Here is a 17,561-nt window from a genome sequence, read left to right on the forward strand (position 1 = left end):
GGCCAACTGGATACAAATCCAGCGCGCTACCGACTGAGCTACATCCCCGCCCCAAGACATCAGTCATAATGACATTTTTCTTCTACCTTTCCAGCATCTGCATCAACAACTCAGGCCCCTGGAGTGGCCCCAGACAATGGAACCAACGCCCCAACTGTCACTAACACCACCATGGCTGCTGAAACCGCAGAGAAGGAGGGCTCTAGTACAGGTGAGAACTGTCTTTATGTCGTGTTAATTGAAGGGGGGGGGGGGGGGGTTCGAAATCTCAAATCTTAAAGTGTATTGGCTAAATCAAAGGGTTCATTTTAATGAGGGTCAGCTCCATTCTGATAATCATCGCTCCACGGCTATCGCCAGTTTCTCTCTTGACAGCATGCTGAATTATAGCGCGAATCTATCAAAACAAGAATACAGAGTTTTGTGACAGTGGAGACATCTCCCATATGTTTTTCGCGAGCACTGATCTAAATTTGAGATCAGTGTTCGCGAGACGAAAATGATTGCAGATTGGCCGACTTCGACAGTGATCTCCGTTCTGTTCTTCACAGTTATGATAAAGACATCGTTCTAAGGTCAAAACAAGTCGAAATTTTGAAACTGCTGTCGGAAGGAGACCGTGATATATGGTTGCATCACTCTCAACTGGTTACAGAAAAAATCGTCTGCACCGGCGCGCACCGAAGCCAAAGTTGATTATCACGTGACACTTTAGAGTTGTTGAGTTGAGTTGAGTTGAGTTTGCACAGTATATACATCCGTGAAAGATAGCTCGCTTGAAACTGTCTTACATATCAATTCCTTTGTAATTTAAAAATTACACAACACCATGAAAAATCATTATCGACGATCGCGAATCTGCTTATATCCATAAGAGTGACAGTACGAAAAGATCAAAATATGTAAAAAAATCGATTTCCTCTCAAGAGAAGGAAAACCAAGGCATCCTGTCAGGGATAGAATGAGACCCAAAGGGAAGTAACTCATTTTTGACCTGAGTTCAGGATGGGTCAGCTCAACAAAACATCTTCTTTTTTGTGTGCTCTCACTTGCTTCAAGAGGGACAGAGGGAGAGACTTTGTGTGTGGTTGTGTGTGTGTCTGCTTCAAGAGGGACAGAGGGAGAGACTTTGTGTGTGGTTGTGTGTGTGTCTGCTTCAAGAGGGACAGAGGGAGAGACTTTGTGTGTGGTTGTGTGTGTGTCTGCTTCAAGAGGGACACAGGGAGAGACTTTGTGTGTGGTTGTGTGTGTGTCTGCTTCAAGAGGGTCAGAGGGAGAGACTTTGTGTGTGGTTGTGTGTGTGTCTGCTTCAAGAGGGACAGAGGGAGAGACTTTGTGTGTGGTTGTGTGTGTGTCTGCTTCAAGAGGGTCAGAGGGAGAGACTTTGTGTGTGGTTGTGTGTGTGTCTGCTTCAAGAGGGACAGAGGGAGAGACTTTGTGTGTGGTTGTGTGTGTGTCTGCTTCAAGAGGGACAGAGGGAGAGACTTTGTGTGTGGTTGTGTGTGTGTCTGCTTCAAGAGGGTCAGAGGGAGAGACTTTGTGTGTGGTTGTGTGTGTGTCTGCTTCAAGAGGGACAGAGGGAGAGACTTTGTGTGTGGTTGTGTGTGTGTCTGCTTCAAGAGGGACACAGGGAGAGACTTTGTGTGTGGTTGTGTGTGTGTCTGCTTCAAGAGGACAGAGGGAGAGACTTTGTGTGTGGTTGTGTGTGTGTCTGCTTCAAGAGGACAGAGGGAGAGACTTTGTGTGTGGTTGTGTGTGTGTCTGCTTCAAGAGGACAGAGGGAGAGACTTTGTGTGTGGTTGTGTGTGTGTCTGCTTCAAGAGGACAGAGGGAGAGACTGTGTGTGGTTGTGTGTGTGTCTGCTTCAAGAGGGACAGAGGGAGAGACTTTGTGTGTGGTTGTGTGTGTGTCTGCTTCAAGAGGGCCAGAGGGAGAGACTTTGTGTGTGGTTGTGTGTGTGTCTGCTTCAAGAGGGACAGAGGGAGAGACTTTGTGTGTGGTTGTGTGTGTGTCTGCTTCAAGAGGGACACAGGGAGAGACTTTGTGTGTGGTTGTGTGTGTGTCTGCTTCAAGAGGGACAGAGGGAGAGACTTTGTGTGTGGTTGTGTGTGTGTCTGCTTCCCAAACCAAAATTAACTTGCACATTTCCTTTTGATTTTGGTATTTATTGATGTATGCATGTAAGACACATTTTGGAAATGTTATCTATAACGACAACCATTTACTGTTTGTAGATAGTAAGCAATTAATTATTTATAAGAGTGTATATATATTCAGTCTTGAGCTGCTTTTTGTTTGATGAATAGGTCTGAACGCCATTGTTTATTTTTCTCTCTGCAGTTTTTGTTGCATGTTGTAAGTGTGATAACTTATATTATGTAAGAGTTAATACATGAAATATTCATTATTTTTCTTCTATATGATTTTATAGCATGATTATAGTATGGTGGATTAATTCTTAACTAATTTGTTTCCATAAGCCTAAAAAATAAAACATTTTAGACTAAAGAATTTTTTTATTTTTGTGCAGTGACGGTGACAGTGGTGATCGTTATCTTGGTCCTGGCACTGTTGGTAGTGGTTGGCGTCTTTGTTTACCTGAGGATGCGCAAGTAAGTTTGTGTGTGTGTGAGTGTTTGTGTGAGAATGTGATGAGAATGTGATAAGGCCAACAACAAAAAATAGTCTGTTTACGGTATCCCGACCGACCCTATTTTTTCGCGCGACCCTAGACTTTTTTTTGGCATTTGGGAAAAAAAATTTTTTTTTAAAGACAAGTTTTTGTTTTTTGGCAAAATAACTTAAAAATATGTTTAAAAAAAAAAATTCCCGACCTACCGACCCTATTTTTTTTGCCTATGTTACCGTAAACAGACTTTTTTTTTTGGGGGGGGGGGGGGGGGGGGGCCTAAGAGAGAGAGAGTGTGTGTGTGTAAAAATGTGTGTGAGTGTGTTTAACTTTAAGTGTGTCTCTCAGTATGAGTGAGTGTGTTAGCATGTGCCTGTTTCTAGGTTAGTGATAGTAGGAGCTAGCAATTAAGCCGGTTTTAGGATACATGAGGGAATGAGAGATAAAGCAGGGTTCGTACAGGTCATGGAAAACCTGGAAAGTCATGGAATTTGATTTTTAATTTTCCAGGCCTGGAAAGTCATGGAATTTCAATTCAAGTCATGGAAAGTCATGGAATTTAACAAAAATAAGAAAGAAATTTTTTTTTACCTTCAGCACGCCAGCGGCTATTTTTGTTGCCCAGCCAGCAGCGATTTGCGTCGCCAGCACAAGGCTTGTTCGTATGACCAACTTCTCGTTCGTATTTGCATACGAGAATAACGGTATTTTCAAGGGCACTTGAGCCAAAGCGAGGTTCACTTCCTTCCGTTATCTCGTCGTGTCGTCTGCGCTTCATTTGAGTTGGTTTCGTCGAAGTTTTCTGCTTTTGTTTTTGCATCGATAAAGTACTTTAGCGCTTCGACAAGTAAGATGGAAGATGATGAGTTTGAAACTTTCTTTCGAGTTGTTTCTTGACAACAAAAAGTATGCGGAATTGGAACGAATTACCAAGGAAGATCTTCGCAATGAACTGTGTATCGCGGTGAAAAAAATGACAGTTCGTCAAGTCACAGTGGCGGTTACGAAACGGAATTTACGAAAGTGCAGATGGATACAAACAGTGGCTGCATGGTCCAGTCACAGGCGGAAGGTATCGTTCACTGGACCACTACTTTCATAGAAAAGGACCAGCAAACATTACCGATAATCTGACTGCGTAGCAAATGCTTGACTTGCTTGTCGAAGAGACACTGCGTAGAAACTGACTCAAATTCAGTGCAAAGCAAGCCAGTGTCAAAACTGGCAGTGACAATTAAGACGTAAAAAGTTTGCGTGTTCGGAAATGGCGACCTGTGGATCTAGTCATGGAAAATGTTATTGAGGCTCATGGAAAGTCATGGAAAAGTCATGGAATTTTGTTTCTAAAAACCAGTGGGGACCCTGTAAAGACAATGTATTAGTGTGTCATTATAACAGTACCGAGTACCATGAAGGTATAATTCTACTCATCGACCAATCATTATTTTAATTGTAATTCAGCCAGGATAATGGTGACCGTGCCATGACTTTATATATGTCAGGAGAGCATGGTTAACATATTTATCTTTTGTCAAGAGTGTGTTATCTTGTCAAGCAATGTATAGTATAGTGGTGTGTAACCCTATTGAGTGGTCACGTACTAAACCTATCTGATCTCCGCAGAGTTCTATCTCACAGCGTTGAATGAACTCAATCTGCTGATCGCTAAAGGTTGAAGATAGAATATATAATGCTGTGACCTGGGCCTGCCCATGCATTATATTTATAAGTAGAAATGATGATGTGGTTTGCCTGCTGTAAGAGCTTATCTAGTCATTTTGGAAATTGCTCTCTCCTCTAACACAAATCTGGAAAGTGTGAAGTAATACATGGATGAATTCACTCTACAGTCAGTGGCAGTGCAGTCATTATCAAGGCAAAAATAAAATAAAATAAATCCATTGTTTGCGATTCCCTTGTTTTATTTCTTTTAAAAGAAAATATGAATTAAAAGAAAAAAAGGTTTTGCAGGCTGTCCAGACTTTATGGTCAATACGGTCATATGCCACTGTGAACATGGAAAATAAAACTTCAATCCAAAGAAGAAAAGAAAGAAAGAGAGTCGACCTACCGACCCTATATTTTGGGGCCATGTCATTTGAGACAACCCTTGTTTGTGTGGTTTGCCAAACAGCTGTATTCACATTATTGTAGAGAGATGACATCAGCTTTCTACACATAGGCAAAAATAAGTACACCTAAAGGGGTAAGCTGGTGGGCTTGATTGTACTACTTCCACGGTTGATAAGCAGGTACTGCTTTATTTGCTGAAATAGTTAATGTTTGTAAAGATTTTAGTCAAGCAGTATTGATTGTACTACTTCCACGGTTGATAAGCAGGTACTGCTTTATTTGCTGAAGTAGTTAATGTTTGTAAAGATTTTAGTCAAGCAGTATTGATTGTACTACTTCCACGGTTGATAAGCAGGTACTGCTTTATTTGCTGAAGTAGTTAATGTTTGTAAAGATTTTAGTCAAGCAGTATTGATTGTACTACTTCCACGGTTGATAAGCAGGTACTGCTTTATTTGCTGAAGTAGTTAATGTTTGTAAAGATTTTAGTCAAGCAGTATGTAAGAAATGTTAAGTCCTCTGTACTGGAAACTTGCATTCTCCCAGTAAGGTCATATATTGTACTACGTTGCAAGCCCCTGGAGCAATTGTTTGATTAGTGCTTTTGTGAACAAGAAACAATTAACAAGTGGCTCTATCCCATCTCCCCCCCCGTTCCCCGTCGCGATATAACCTTGAACGGTTGAAAACGACGTTAAACACCAAACAAACAAATAAAGAAAGAAAGATCTGCTGAAGGAGTGGTACAAAGAAAGAGTTCATATTTTGAGTCTTTTATTCTGTCAACTATTCCTTCACAATACTTCTTCAGTAAGAGTTAATATTTTGAGTCTTTTATTCTGTCAACTATTCCTTCACAATACTTCTTCAGTAAGAGTTAATATTTTGAGTCTTTTATTCTGTCAACTATTCATTCACAATACTTTTCCAGGAGGCGAATGGCCGACTACGAGAAGAAGACACAGATCCAGATGTCATCGACAAGCAACGCTGGAGTCTACGTGGACTTGACGTCAGCTCCGGCAGACAAAGAAAAGGCGGCAGACAGCCCCGAGACAGAACACCTCAACAAAGAGGAGGACTAGAAACATTGACATCTCCGTGAAAGGAATCCATAACTCATGACAACAACAAGGATCCATAACTTATTAGACCATCAAGGATGAGAAATACTGACATCACCATGAAAGGAATCCATAACTCATGACATCATCAAGGATCCATAACTCATTAGACCATCAAGGACAAGAAACATTGACATTATCACCATGAAAGGAATCCATAACTTATGACAACATCAAGGGTCCATAATTCATGACAACATCAAGGATCCATAACTTATTAGAACATCCAGGACTAAAAACATTGACATTAATTTCATTATCACCATGAAAGGAATCCATAACTCATGACAACATCAAGGATCCATAATTCATGACATCATCATGGATCCATAACACAACATCAATGAGCCATAACTCATTAGAACATCGAATACTAGAAACATTGACATTATCACCATGAAAGGGATCCATAACTCATGACAACATTGCGGACTAGAAACATTGACATCACCGTGAAAGGAATCCATAACTCGGTAAAACATCGAGGATCCTCAACTCATTAGAACATCGAGGACTAGAAACATGACATCACCATGAAAGGCATCCATGACTCGGTACAACATCGAGGATCCTCAACTCATTAGAACATCGAGGACTAGAAACTTTGACATCACCATGAAAGAAGCTACAACATCGCCATTTCATATCATTTTTGTTGTTGTTAATAACCACACAAGTGGCTGAGCACCTTTCATCTTGTCATGACCACACAAATTATCTTCATCCGTCATCTGTCACACACATCCTGTTGCTGCATGGAAAGGAAGATGCAGATAAGCAAGAGCAAGGCTGCATTAAAAACACATCTCTGATACATATTAAAACGCATTTTGCTTTTCTGAAAGTTGACATGCACATGCATGTCATCAGTGTTCTTTTATAGAAAGCCCCAGTGTTAAGATGTGTAACTGTGTTCTCAAATGATCTGCATGAAAATTAAAAGTTCACACTTTTTCAGAAACAATGCATTGAAAAAAAAATTGTAGCGTGTAAGAAGTATCGGAGTCATCTTCATTGCATTTTCCCTGTTGTTAGCAAGTCGTTCTTCACAGTGTACTGTGCACCAGCCACATGCATGATCTGATCGCATTTATTATGAGTAAACTACCTTTGGCATACGAAGGAAATGTCACCACCAGGTGACAATAAAGTACTTTTTGTGGACCTGACTACCTATTGATTTTATTATGTATTTTTTATTTTATATTTCCGAAATGTGTATTTTAAACTTTTTTTCTGTGTGACATGTCATAATGATGATGATGTGACTTGTTTCTTGTTATTTTCAACATTGTTCTGGACTCCATCCAAGTTGAATATTGTTCTCCCATCAATCGTAGGCAGGATGTCATTTCTTGTTTTTAATGAAGTGTTGAGTGTGGTTGTCTGCAATTTTTGGTTTTTGTCACCCCTGAATCATGATTTTATTTGATTTATTCCACTCAAGCTTAAAATGAACTTATACAACTGGGTTATTTATACAAGCACATGTCAGTGTACATACCCAAAACCACAGCTCAAACTTAAAATATCGAACAAAATTTGGTCATGCCGAAAAAGCCAGCTGCGATGAACAAATTCATGTAAACATTCCCCATTTTACTGTATTTATCATATACCCATCACTCATCATCACTGATTAACAAAACTGTTGCGTGCGGAACCAACAGCTTACAGCCGTTGGTTCCATGTGGGAGATATTTACATTTTGAGTTGTGTATTTTTTAAACTTTCTAGAACATACTCCATATGCATGATAAGAGAATTTGACTTAATTGATACAACTTTTAATCAGTCTTTCAACGGCGGGGTAAAAACGGTCATACTGTACAAGTAAAAACCCACTCGTGCAATAAAAAGGAGTGTACATGGGAGTTTCAGCCCATGAACGAAGAAGAAGAAATTATTCTTTCAGTAATGGTGTGAGACCACAATATGCTGAAATGACCACTTTCCATCCAACAAACTGTGTGCATCTAGTACAACAAAGATGTGTACCAAAATAACATGTATCAAGCCAAAGCACTCACACATTGCAATAAAACAACTTGTATTTGGTCTTCTTTTTTTTCTCAGAGGAATACTGCAAAAAGATGGATATGTATGACTATGAATGAAAATGTTTATGGGGCAATGCAACCAAATACTAGGTCACCTGGATATTTAAATCATGCAATGCTATCATTGCTGCTTGACCTTTAGCTGGTTACTGATACAGTTACCATTTACCAAAGATATTTTTTATTGCATATTTGCTTTTAGATTAAAAAAAAAAAGGGGGGGGGGGGGGGTACTACTACTAGTGGTAAAACAAAGGAAGGAAGAATCAGCCTGTTGTACTGGTTTTAATTGCTATCTTTTTATTTCATATTTAAAAAAGTCAAACCAAACTAACAGGTTTTTTTTTAGATTCCTAAGTGCAGAGCTGATGCATACCACTGATTATTTTATAATGTGTCCTCCTTGATGCACAGATTTAAAACAATTAAAGGAGAATCATTGTGGGGAGTGTTCCTTGCAACAAGAAACGGGACAGTTGCCATGACAACTCTTTGGATTGTGAAAATACCACACCTTTTTGCAAAGGAGTGTTGTTTTAGGAGGACCAATTTTGGGCGTATGCCGCTCTTTTAATTAAAAAAAAAATTGTTTTGTATGTGTGAGCAAAGACATTTGTGTGAACTGCGGCTGTGTTTTTAAATACTTTGTGTGCGAGGAGTGTTGTCACCATACCTTTCATTCAGTGTGTTGTGCGTGTACAGAACGAACGTCAATCATTTTTGCGTGTAATGTATTCTCGTTTTATTGCTCCGATTGCACATTTTATTGTTCCTTTGTGTGTGTGTACAGTATGTAGCATGATGGTGACCACAAAGTTTGTTGGTTTTTCCTTTTGCCAGAACTGATGCTTGGTGCTTGAGTAGACTGTACATTGAACACATTTTCCTTAATTCACTTACTGATTATGAATTGCTTTTCGTTTTTGCTTGACTTGGTTACTGAAAGAGAAATCTCATTGGATAGGACTGACAGTCTTTGAATAAATTATCAGTTGGGCTTAATGGTAGCTGGTTTGGAATTGAGAAATGTTTTTGAGAGTTGAAAGGAAGCTTCCTGTGTGCTTGAATTTTGCAGGCATGGAGTTTATCATCAATAGTTCTCTGCACATTGACAAGTGGGTGCTTGCTTTTGAAGTTCAAGATTTTTCTTAACTGTGACTTTGAAATATTTCCCTGGGTTATTCTTAGTTAACTCATTGTCTCCCAGGTACGGATATATCCGTACCCACTCATATGGGTCTATCTGACCAGGTATGAATATATCCGCTCAGACTGTTAGCTTCAGTCGCTTCCTGTAACGCCCATCTAACGCCTGCATTCCAGCGTGTTGATACACAGTTACTACAATACTGAGTGACCTGCTGCAGCACAGCTGGTCTCGGCAATAAAAAAACTTGGTCAACATAGGTGAGGTAGAAAATGTTAAACAAATTACGCTGGTTTAATATCAACAATACTTTAATTTTTAGCGGGCTGTATTTAAGTTTTGCGCTTTGCCAAAACTAATTAAATAGAATTAATTTGTTCTGCTTGTGGTCGCCGCATTCAGTTAAACAATCATTGATGCCTACTCAAACCGCATTATACATACTGTCCATGCCTTTGTGTCTTTTATCATGACAAATTTTAACCACCAGCATATCTGAATGACCACAAATCAGTATTCTCAACTCTGTATGTCGCAAACAACTGTCGGAAACCTGAGTTTCGAATGCTCACAGTAATCTGTTGTAATAGTGTGTTTTTATGGAGGTGTTGCGGAGATACGGACGGATCTAGAGTGCACCAGATGTTTAATGTAGCTATTGTTTTCCTCTGTGAATTGCCCACATGTTGGATGGGTTATTATGCAAATATGTATGGGTCTGAACTTCCGTTAGATACAATGTAAACAGAAATCAATACAAGATTAGGATTCATTTCAAAATCTGATCCATAAACTGCAAAACTGCGAGGTTATATTTCAGAATCTGATCCTAAACTGCAAGACTGCGAGGTTATATTTCAGGTGATTTAGAGTTTCTGTATACATGTATAGTCAAGCAGTAGCAATGATTATTGATTACATGTATGGCCTTGACCCTGTTAAAAGAAAAATAAACCACAGCAGGTAACACATTTTCTGAGTTTTTTAAAACTTGTTATTGTCCTCACGGCGACCTTCAGGCTAGCATTCAATGACTGGGAGATGACCTAGTTTTCTAGTAAATTGCAAGACGAATGAATAAATAAATAAAAAAACACATAAAAAAGCCTTTTGTACACATGCTTGCAGCTGAAGCTCCTATCAGTGATATTTCTTTGGTTGTCTGTACAGGTAATGTGTCTTTAGGTTGTAGTTGAGTAAACTGGGCATTACCCCCCGCGGGTTAAGGGGAGTCCCATATTGGTTGGGACGAGAAAGAATTTACCCGATGCTACCCAGCATGTCGTAAGAGGCGACTAACGGATTCTGTTTCTCCTTTTACCCTTGTTAAGTGTTTCTTGTATAGAATATAGTCAATGTTTGTAAAGATTTTAGTCAAGCAGTATGTAAGAAATGTTAAGTCCTTTGTACTGGAAACTTGCATTCTCCCAGTAAGGTCATATATTGTACTACGTGACGTTGCAAGCCCCTGGAGCAATTTTTTGATTAATGCTTTTGTGAACAAGAAACAATTAACAAGTGGCTCTATCCTATCTCCCCCCTTTCCCCGTCGCGATATAACCTTGAATGGTTGAAAACGACGTTAAACACCAAATAAAGAAAGAAAGAACTGGGCATTCCTCCATTTGAGGGGGGGGGGGGGGAATTTATAGGGCGATATGCTCATATATTTACCAATTTGTGTATTAATGTGACCTGATTAGCATATTAGCTTGATTGGAATGGAGTCAAAATAAGGATGTAGAAACATTTTTCGTTTTTTCGAACAGTAATGCTAATAACTTACTGATAACATATATACAGCCTAACTCTTTCTGTTGTCACGTCAGTTGTTAACATGTTATCCATGTAAGTAGTTAACCGTTTGCTGTTGTCAGTAGGCATTGTTTACAGTATGTAATCCCTATGATTTTTGACCTACAAAAAAATATTTTTGATATAAGTGCCTTTGCCTTGTGTCACAATTGGTGGAATGTCAACTGACGTGATGTAGAATGTCAACTGACGTGATGTAGAATGTCAACTGACGTTATGTGGAATCTTCCTTGTCCATCCAGGTGTTAGAGAGATTAAAGGCCAATTCCGCCTCATGAAAACAGTTCTCACCGTCTCACTCTCAGATCTGGTCAGGATTTAACATGACCCCCCCGCGGGTTAGGGGGAAGGATTTACCCCTCCCTGGTCCCCCCGCGGGTTAGGGGGAAGAATTTACCCCTCCCTGGTCCCCCCGCGGGTTAGGGGGAAGAATTTACCCGATGCTCCCCAGCATGTCGTAAGAGGCGACTAACGGATTCTGTTTCTCCTTTTACCCTTGTTAAGTGTTTCTTGTATAGAATATAGTCAATGTTTGTCAAGATTTGAGTCAAGCAGTATGTAAGAAATGTTAAGTCCTTTGTACTGGAAACTTGCATTCTCCCAGTAAGGTAATATATTGTACTACGTTGCAAGCCCCTGGAGCACATTTTTGATTAGTGCTTTTGTGAACAAGAAACAATTGACAAGTGGCTCTATCCCCTCTCCCCCCTTTCCCCGTCGCGATATAACCTTCGTGGTTGAAAACGACGTTAAACACCAAATAAAGAAAGAAAAGAAAGGTTTTTACAGGGGATAAGACCATCCACTTGGTCACATACCAACACTGAACAGCCTGGGTGTTACAGGGGATAAGACCATCCACTTGGTCACATACCAACACTGAACAGCCTGGGTGTTACAGGGGATAAGACCATCCACTTGGTCACATACCAACACTGAACAGCCTGGGTGTTACAGGGGATAAGACCATCCACTTGGTCACATACCAACACTGAACAGCCTGGGTGTTACAGGGGATAAGACCATCCACTTGGTCACATACCAACACTGAACAGCCTGGGTGTTACAGGGGATAAGACCATCCACTTGGTCACATACCAACACTGAACAGCCTGGGTGTTACAGGGGATAAGACCATCCACTTGGTCACATACCAACAATGAGCAGCCTGGGGGCCCTCTGTGCACACTGGTATTGTTTGGGGCGGGGATGTAGCTCAGTCGGTAGCGCGCTGGATTTGTATCCAGTTGGCCGCTGTCAGCGTGAGTTCGTCCCCACGTTCGGCGAGAGATTTATTTCTCAGAGTCAACTTTGTGTGCAGACTCTCCTCGGTGTCCGAACACCCCCGTGTGTACACGCAAGCACAAGACCAAGTGCGCAACGAAAAAGATCCTGTAATCCATGTCAGAGTTCGGTGGGTTATAGAAACACGAAAATACCCAGCATGCTTTCTCCGAAAACGGCGTATGGCTGCCTAAATGGCGGGGTAAAAAACGGTCATACACGTAAAATTCCACTCGTGCAAAAAAACACGAGTGTACGTGGGAGTTTGAGCCCAAGAACGCAGCAGCACCAGCAGCAGCAGACTGGTATTGTTTTAAAGAATTAATTTTGAAAACAAATTTATTCATGCAAAAATTCCAACTCACCACAGCAAGCAGTCAGTGTTGATATTTGGTATGTGACCAAGTGGAGGGATGGTCTTTTCCCATGTTAAAGCCTGGCCAAATCTGAGACAGCGAGGAGAACTGTTTTTATGAGGCAGAGTTGGCCTTTAAGTGTGTCAATACATGTCAAGCCAGCTGTTGCTGTTTACACGTAGCTCGTGAAGACTATCTTTTTTTTTTTAACGTGTGTAATGTGAAGACGTGTGACTGTGCTGATGTCGGTTTTCACTAGCTTTTGTCAGCTGTCATCTTTGTGGTGAAGGCAATTTGCTCCACCTTGATTATTAATCAGCGACGCTCTTCCAGGTCCCCAACATTCTTATCCCCATCCCACCCTCATTAATCCACCCCACCGCCTCAGGTGTAAACCCAAGGGAAGTAACCTGTGTTACCTTTGAAGTTTGTCCCTTGAGTCAGTTTGATCTTATTTTTCTATCAGTGGTTTGAGACACTTCAGTCCAATCCTCATTTCATGTCAGGGCTTTTCCGGTATTGTGAACAGTAAACTCCCAAGTGAATGAAATAGAAAATGATAGCCATTTAAAGCCTTTCTCTCAATTTGTTTATTGGAAAAGTTGTTCAGGAAATAACTTAGTTAATAGAGAAAGAACCTGCCAAAAATCTTTTGTGTAAGCCGGTACCGGTACCTGGAATTTAATTCGTGAAAAGCTGGAAAGTAATCAGGATTGTGGTCAATTTTTCATTTTTTTTTTCTGTTTTCTGTTATTTCTACAAGTAATTCAATTTCTACAAGTAATTCACCCTTGGAAACAATGGTGGCTCCGTCGTTTGGCTGCCTGTATATCTGTCTTGTGTGTTTGTTTTTCTTCTGCAGATATTGTTGTGGCTGTAGTTTAGGGAATCTTTTCAAAATCAAAAAACACATAGACTGCGTACGTTCCAAAATTCCGAATCAGAAAACAAGAATTGTAGGTTATTGGAATTTTTCAAAAGGCTGTTTTGCATGTGCATGCTGAAGCACTGTTTAAGGGGTTGACTGTCTTTGATACCATAGTCTGTTACTGTTCATAAAACTGGGCAGCTCTTGTAAATGTTTGCAACAAAGAAGCACTCGAGCAATGTATGTGGCCATGACTTGCGAACAAGACAAACAAAGCAACACACACTGACACTTGTGAACATATCAAGAGGACTTTTCATGTAAACATGTTTACATAATGTGCAAGCTAACGCACACGCACGCACGGACGGATGCTCGCACACAGACACACACACACACAGGCGCATAATTTTTCTCTTTTGTCACCTGGAGTGTTCCTGGACTATTTTTAAAGGTACCATCCTTCTGACGTTAACGATCATGTGCAACACCTTAGATCTGTCCAAGATTTATGTCGGATATTCAGCTGAATTCATTTTGTTTCACCTATGCCAATCTGCAATATTATTTTGCAAAAAGTTCCTACTCTGCGGAAGGAGCCGCTAGGCTGTTGATTTTTGGTATCTGTCTAAATGGAAGCTTGTTCATAGCACGTGTCATAGGCAGATCTGAGTAGTGCACATGGTTGCTTGCAGAAGAAGGGAGTGTCATTGAAGTTTTCTTCACGTAGATCTAGTCAAAGAACGTGTCATGTCTCCCCCTTTTCCCCGTCGCGATATAACCTTTAACGGTTAAAAACGACGTTAAACACCAAATAAAGAAAGAAAGAAAGAACGCGTCATGCATCCACCAAAATGAACAGCCAATCTATGAAGGAATCATAACTTAATCCTATGGCAAGCTATTTCAAAGCCAGTACCTTGCGGGTAAATTGGTGTCGACCACATTGAGTCCACATGTACAACACCACTGACATTTTTAACAACTTTTGATTAACCTTGTACATGTACCACTTTTAAAGATGGTTTGTGTATATTAAACTGCGTTTTTATGTATGTGCTTAAAAATCATTATAGAGTTGATGTTGTCATTGTCTGTGTGCCATTTGTGTAGAAGGTTTGTGTAATGATCGAAGTCGAAACAGAAAAGAAAACAGTGCTAATTTTGTCGGTAATCCTTTAAAATGTCTGTCTTACTTACTACAGTCATTCAGTTGTTTTGCAATGGACCTTTTTGAAACAGCACTTTATGTGCAGACCAAGTGCTTTTTTAAGTTGGCATGGATTTTCATGGATGAATGATTAAGCCAGAGATTTGTCGTAAAATTTGACGGATGAATCAAAGCCTATTTGTTCCAATTTGTGCACTTTTCTGGACCCTGCCTGCTCACATTGTCCTTTGTCGAATGGTTTTCATCAAATGGACGTGCAACAAACTGAATTTAAGCCAACTTGTTCCAATGTGTGCGCTTTTCTTGGCTCGGCCTGCTAACATTTTACTTTTGCAGGTTATTTTCTTACAAATTTTGTTCAGTGCTTTGCCGCTTTTGATATTGAATAAATTTGTCATTCCACCTGACCCTTTCTTGTTTGTATGTGTGAACTTGTGTTTGGTTAATGTGTTTGATTGTTTTAATAATATTGTGTATGTTTTGTTGTTGATGATGTCTTGTGCAGGCATGGGAATTGTCCGCCGAACGGCGGATTTCCGCCGATTTCTTTTTTTGTTCCGCCGAAAATGCAAAAGTGTCCGCCGAAAAAATAAAGGGGGGAGGCACACAAAAAAAGCACCGGTTACTTTGGCCTTTGCGCAAAAGCCCGCGAAAACTTTCCGTACTTTGTTCACGCATTGCTACCGCCCGCCTCAGTTATTGAACTTTTATGTTTGAAAGTAAACCAGATTGCACAGATTGTGTTACAAGTTACATTGTCCTGTTTGTCTCAACAGATAAAATTTTTTTAAATTTAAACCATATAATACATGTATATATTTTTTTTCTTCAAAAAAGCAAAAATTGGTACATTTTTGTACTAAAAACTCTGATTCTAAAAACAGAATTTAATGGCAAACTTGGAGCTCAGATGACACCAGATTGCACCATCTGGGTTCTTTGGAGAAAAATTTTTCCGGGGGAGCATGCCCCCGGACCCCCCTAGTAAGGTTAGGCGCTTCGCGCCGTCGACTTGACGCTTCGCGTCTTCAGTTATAAATTTTCCGCCTTTTTTACAATTTTCAATTTCCATGCCTGCTTGTGTGTTGTCCACAACTTGCGGCACAGAGATGCAGAAAGAGTGATACTCGTATCTCTCAAACACAAACACTTCTACAATAACAAAGACAGGCAACATTATAGTATTCTCAAGCTAAACGGAAAACATGTTTAACAAGAAATTCCTCCGAGGTAGGAAAAACACCCCCGTTGGCCAAAGGGAAATAACCATTCTCACTGCCACCAACTGAGAAGGTTATTTCCCTTTGACCATTAATATGTCCCTCTATAAGTCCTTGTAGAATCTTAATCCACCAATAACTCCCTAACCGTGTGTTTGACTGGTCCCAATTTTTGTAAGGACCGTCTCCGGAATGTATAGAACCTGTTCACCAAGTTTGGTGACGATCGGTCCGTTCATTCTTGAGATCTATATGCGAACACAAACACACAAACAAACAAACAAACAAAGACATCGACCGAATCCTATACACACCCCTATACCGGGGGTTTAAAGAAACAGTTGCAAACGAACAAATCAATAAGTGAACTACAAATGACTGTGAGAATTAGAACTGAGAGTCAAAACAAGGGCCTGCTGTTTAATGAGTGTCAAGAAAAGACAAAGCACCATGCACAGAAATAAAAATAAAAATATACAACCACAAAAAATCAGTCAAACAGATATACAAATGCAGGCCTTATCCTCACAAACAATATTAAATGCTGGAACACAAAAAGCATAAAATCAAACAGAAAACATGTGTCATATCATTAAAGTTCCTTCGGCAGAGCTGCTCTCCACCCAGCCCTCAGCTGCCCAGAAAGCTGCGTCACCAGGTCTTGCTGTGACGTCACTTCCGCCATGTTCCAGTTTTCCTCGGGGTCTTGCTCGTGGAGGTAAAGCTCACGGGCGTACAGCTTGGTCCAGTCCGCAGTGAAGGTATCGACATCATAGGCCACCCATTCCGTGTAGCGATGGTGAGCTGTGCGCATGCTGTAGCCCATGATCTTGACGTTGAACCACCGCGGCCCGTCGCTGTCCTGCTGCGGGAAGTAGGAGGGGCGGTCGTACTGGCTGAAGACCGCCTGCTTCCAGGCGAGCGTCATGTTGTAGGACGGCTCCGTCAGGTTCTTGATGAGCGGTACGAGGCTTGAACCCTGGGAGCACAACGCCACCTGCGCGTCGTCAGGGGGACAGGTGGGGGGCACAGTCAGTCCGGCCAGTTCGGACAGCGTGGGGAAGAGGTCCACTGCCTCCACCAGAGCCTGGGTTACGTAGCCCCCCGCTGACCTGCAATCTCCTCCGCCGTCACACTTTGTCCCCTGTGACAGTGGATGGGAGAGAAGTGACAACTTTCACTACACTGAAACCCCTGTTTTAAGTCCTCCAAAAATCTGAGAATTCGGCCTGGAGGGAGGGAGTCTGTACACACTTTATGAACCCGAGAATAAGATCTTACTCCCCCCCCCCCCCCCCCCCCCGTTTTTATTTTTTGAATTTTTAGTTTTAAGATTAAAACAAAAATCTTACCTGTTCTTGAGTGTGAGAGTGGTGGGATTGGTCGGACTTGTCAGTGTTAGCGTTACCGCTTCTGCCTGTTTGCTCCAAAGGGTCGATAAAAGGGAACGTTTTCCCAGGGGGTGCTTTAGGCGAGGTGACACCGGGCACGTGGATGATCATGGGGATGCGGACAGCGATGTCAAAGTTGCTGAACTTGCACCACTCTTCGTGCTCTCCCAGAGACCAGCCTGTCGGTTTGAGCATATTTTTATTCAAAAATAAAAACAACAACAATAAAAACAAAAATAAACAAAAAGACAAGAAAAAAAACACAACAAGAAAAAACTAAGAAAGGTAAGTCTATGGAAAGTTGAATTACAGACTAACGAAACATGTACAAGTTGAACTTCGGCAATTGAATAGACGCTTTTCGGAGAAAAAAACAACTCTGTCAGGATTGTCTGGGTTGTGAACGATTGGGTACGCTTGCTT

General features: G+C 40.9%; 2 protein-coding genes across 3 annotated transcripts in view; one reads left to right on the forward strand and one right to left on the reverse strand.

Annotated features, from left to right (window-relative positions):
• The window catches only part of LOC138968393 (uncharacterized), a 28,441-nt gene extending 13,507 nt beyond the window's left edge, over positions 1-14,934 (forward strand). For both annotated transcript variants that reach the window (XM_070340975.1, XM_070340976.1), the window contains exons 2-4: positions 95-211; positions 2,531-2,612; positions 5,634-14,934. In XM_070340975.1, the coding sequence (XP_070197076.1) occupies positions 95-211; positions 2,531-2,612; positions 5,634-5,787 (353 nt within the window). In that variant the 3' untranslated portion in view covers positions 5,788-14,934. The remainder of the gene's footprint in view (positions 1-94; positions 212-2,530; positions 2,613-5,633) is intronic.
• A 1,219-nt stretch (positions 14,935-16,153) lies between these two features.
• Positions 16,154-17,561, reverse strand: part of LOC138968394 (iduronate 2-sulfatase-like) — an 8,350-nt gene continuing 6,942 nt past the window's right edge. The window contains exons 8-9 of the mRNA XM_070340977.1: positions 17,100-17,317; positions 16,154-16,891 (exon numbers count right to left, since the gene is read on the reverse strand). Of these exons, the coding sequence (XP_070197078.1) occupies positions 16,340-16,891; positions 17,100-17,317 (770 nt within the window). The 3' untranslated portion in view covers positions 16,154-16,339. The remainder of the gene's footprint in view (positions 16,892-17,099; positions 17,318-17,561) is intronic.

This window comes from Littorina saxatilis, linkage group LG6 (assembly GCF_037325665.1).
Source record: "Littorina saxatilis isolate snail1 linkage group LG6, US_GU_Lsax_2.0, whole genome shotgun sequence".
NCBI classification, from domain to species: Eukaryota; Metazoa; Mollusca; class Gastropoda; order Littorinimorpha; family Littorinidae; genus Littorina; species Littorina saxatilis.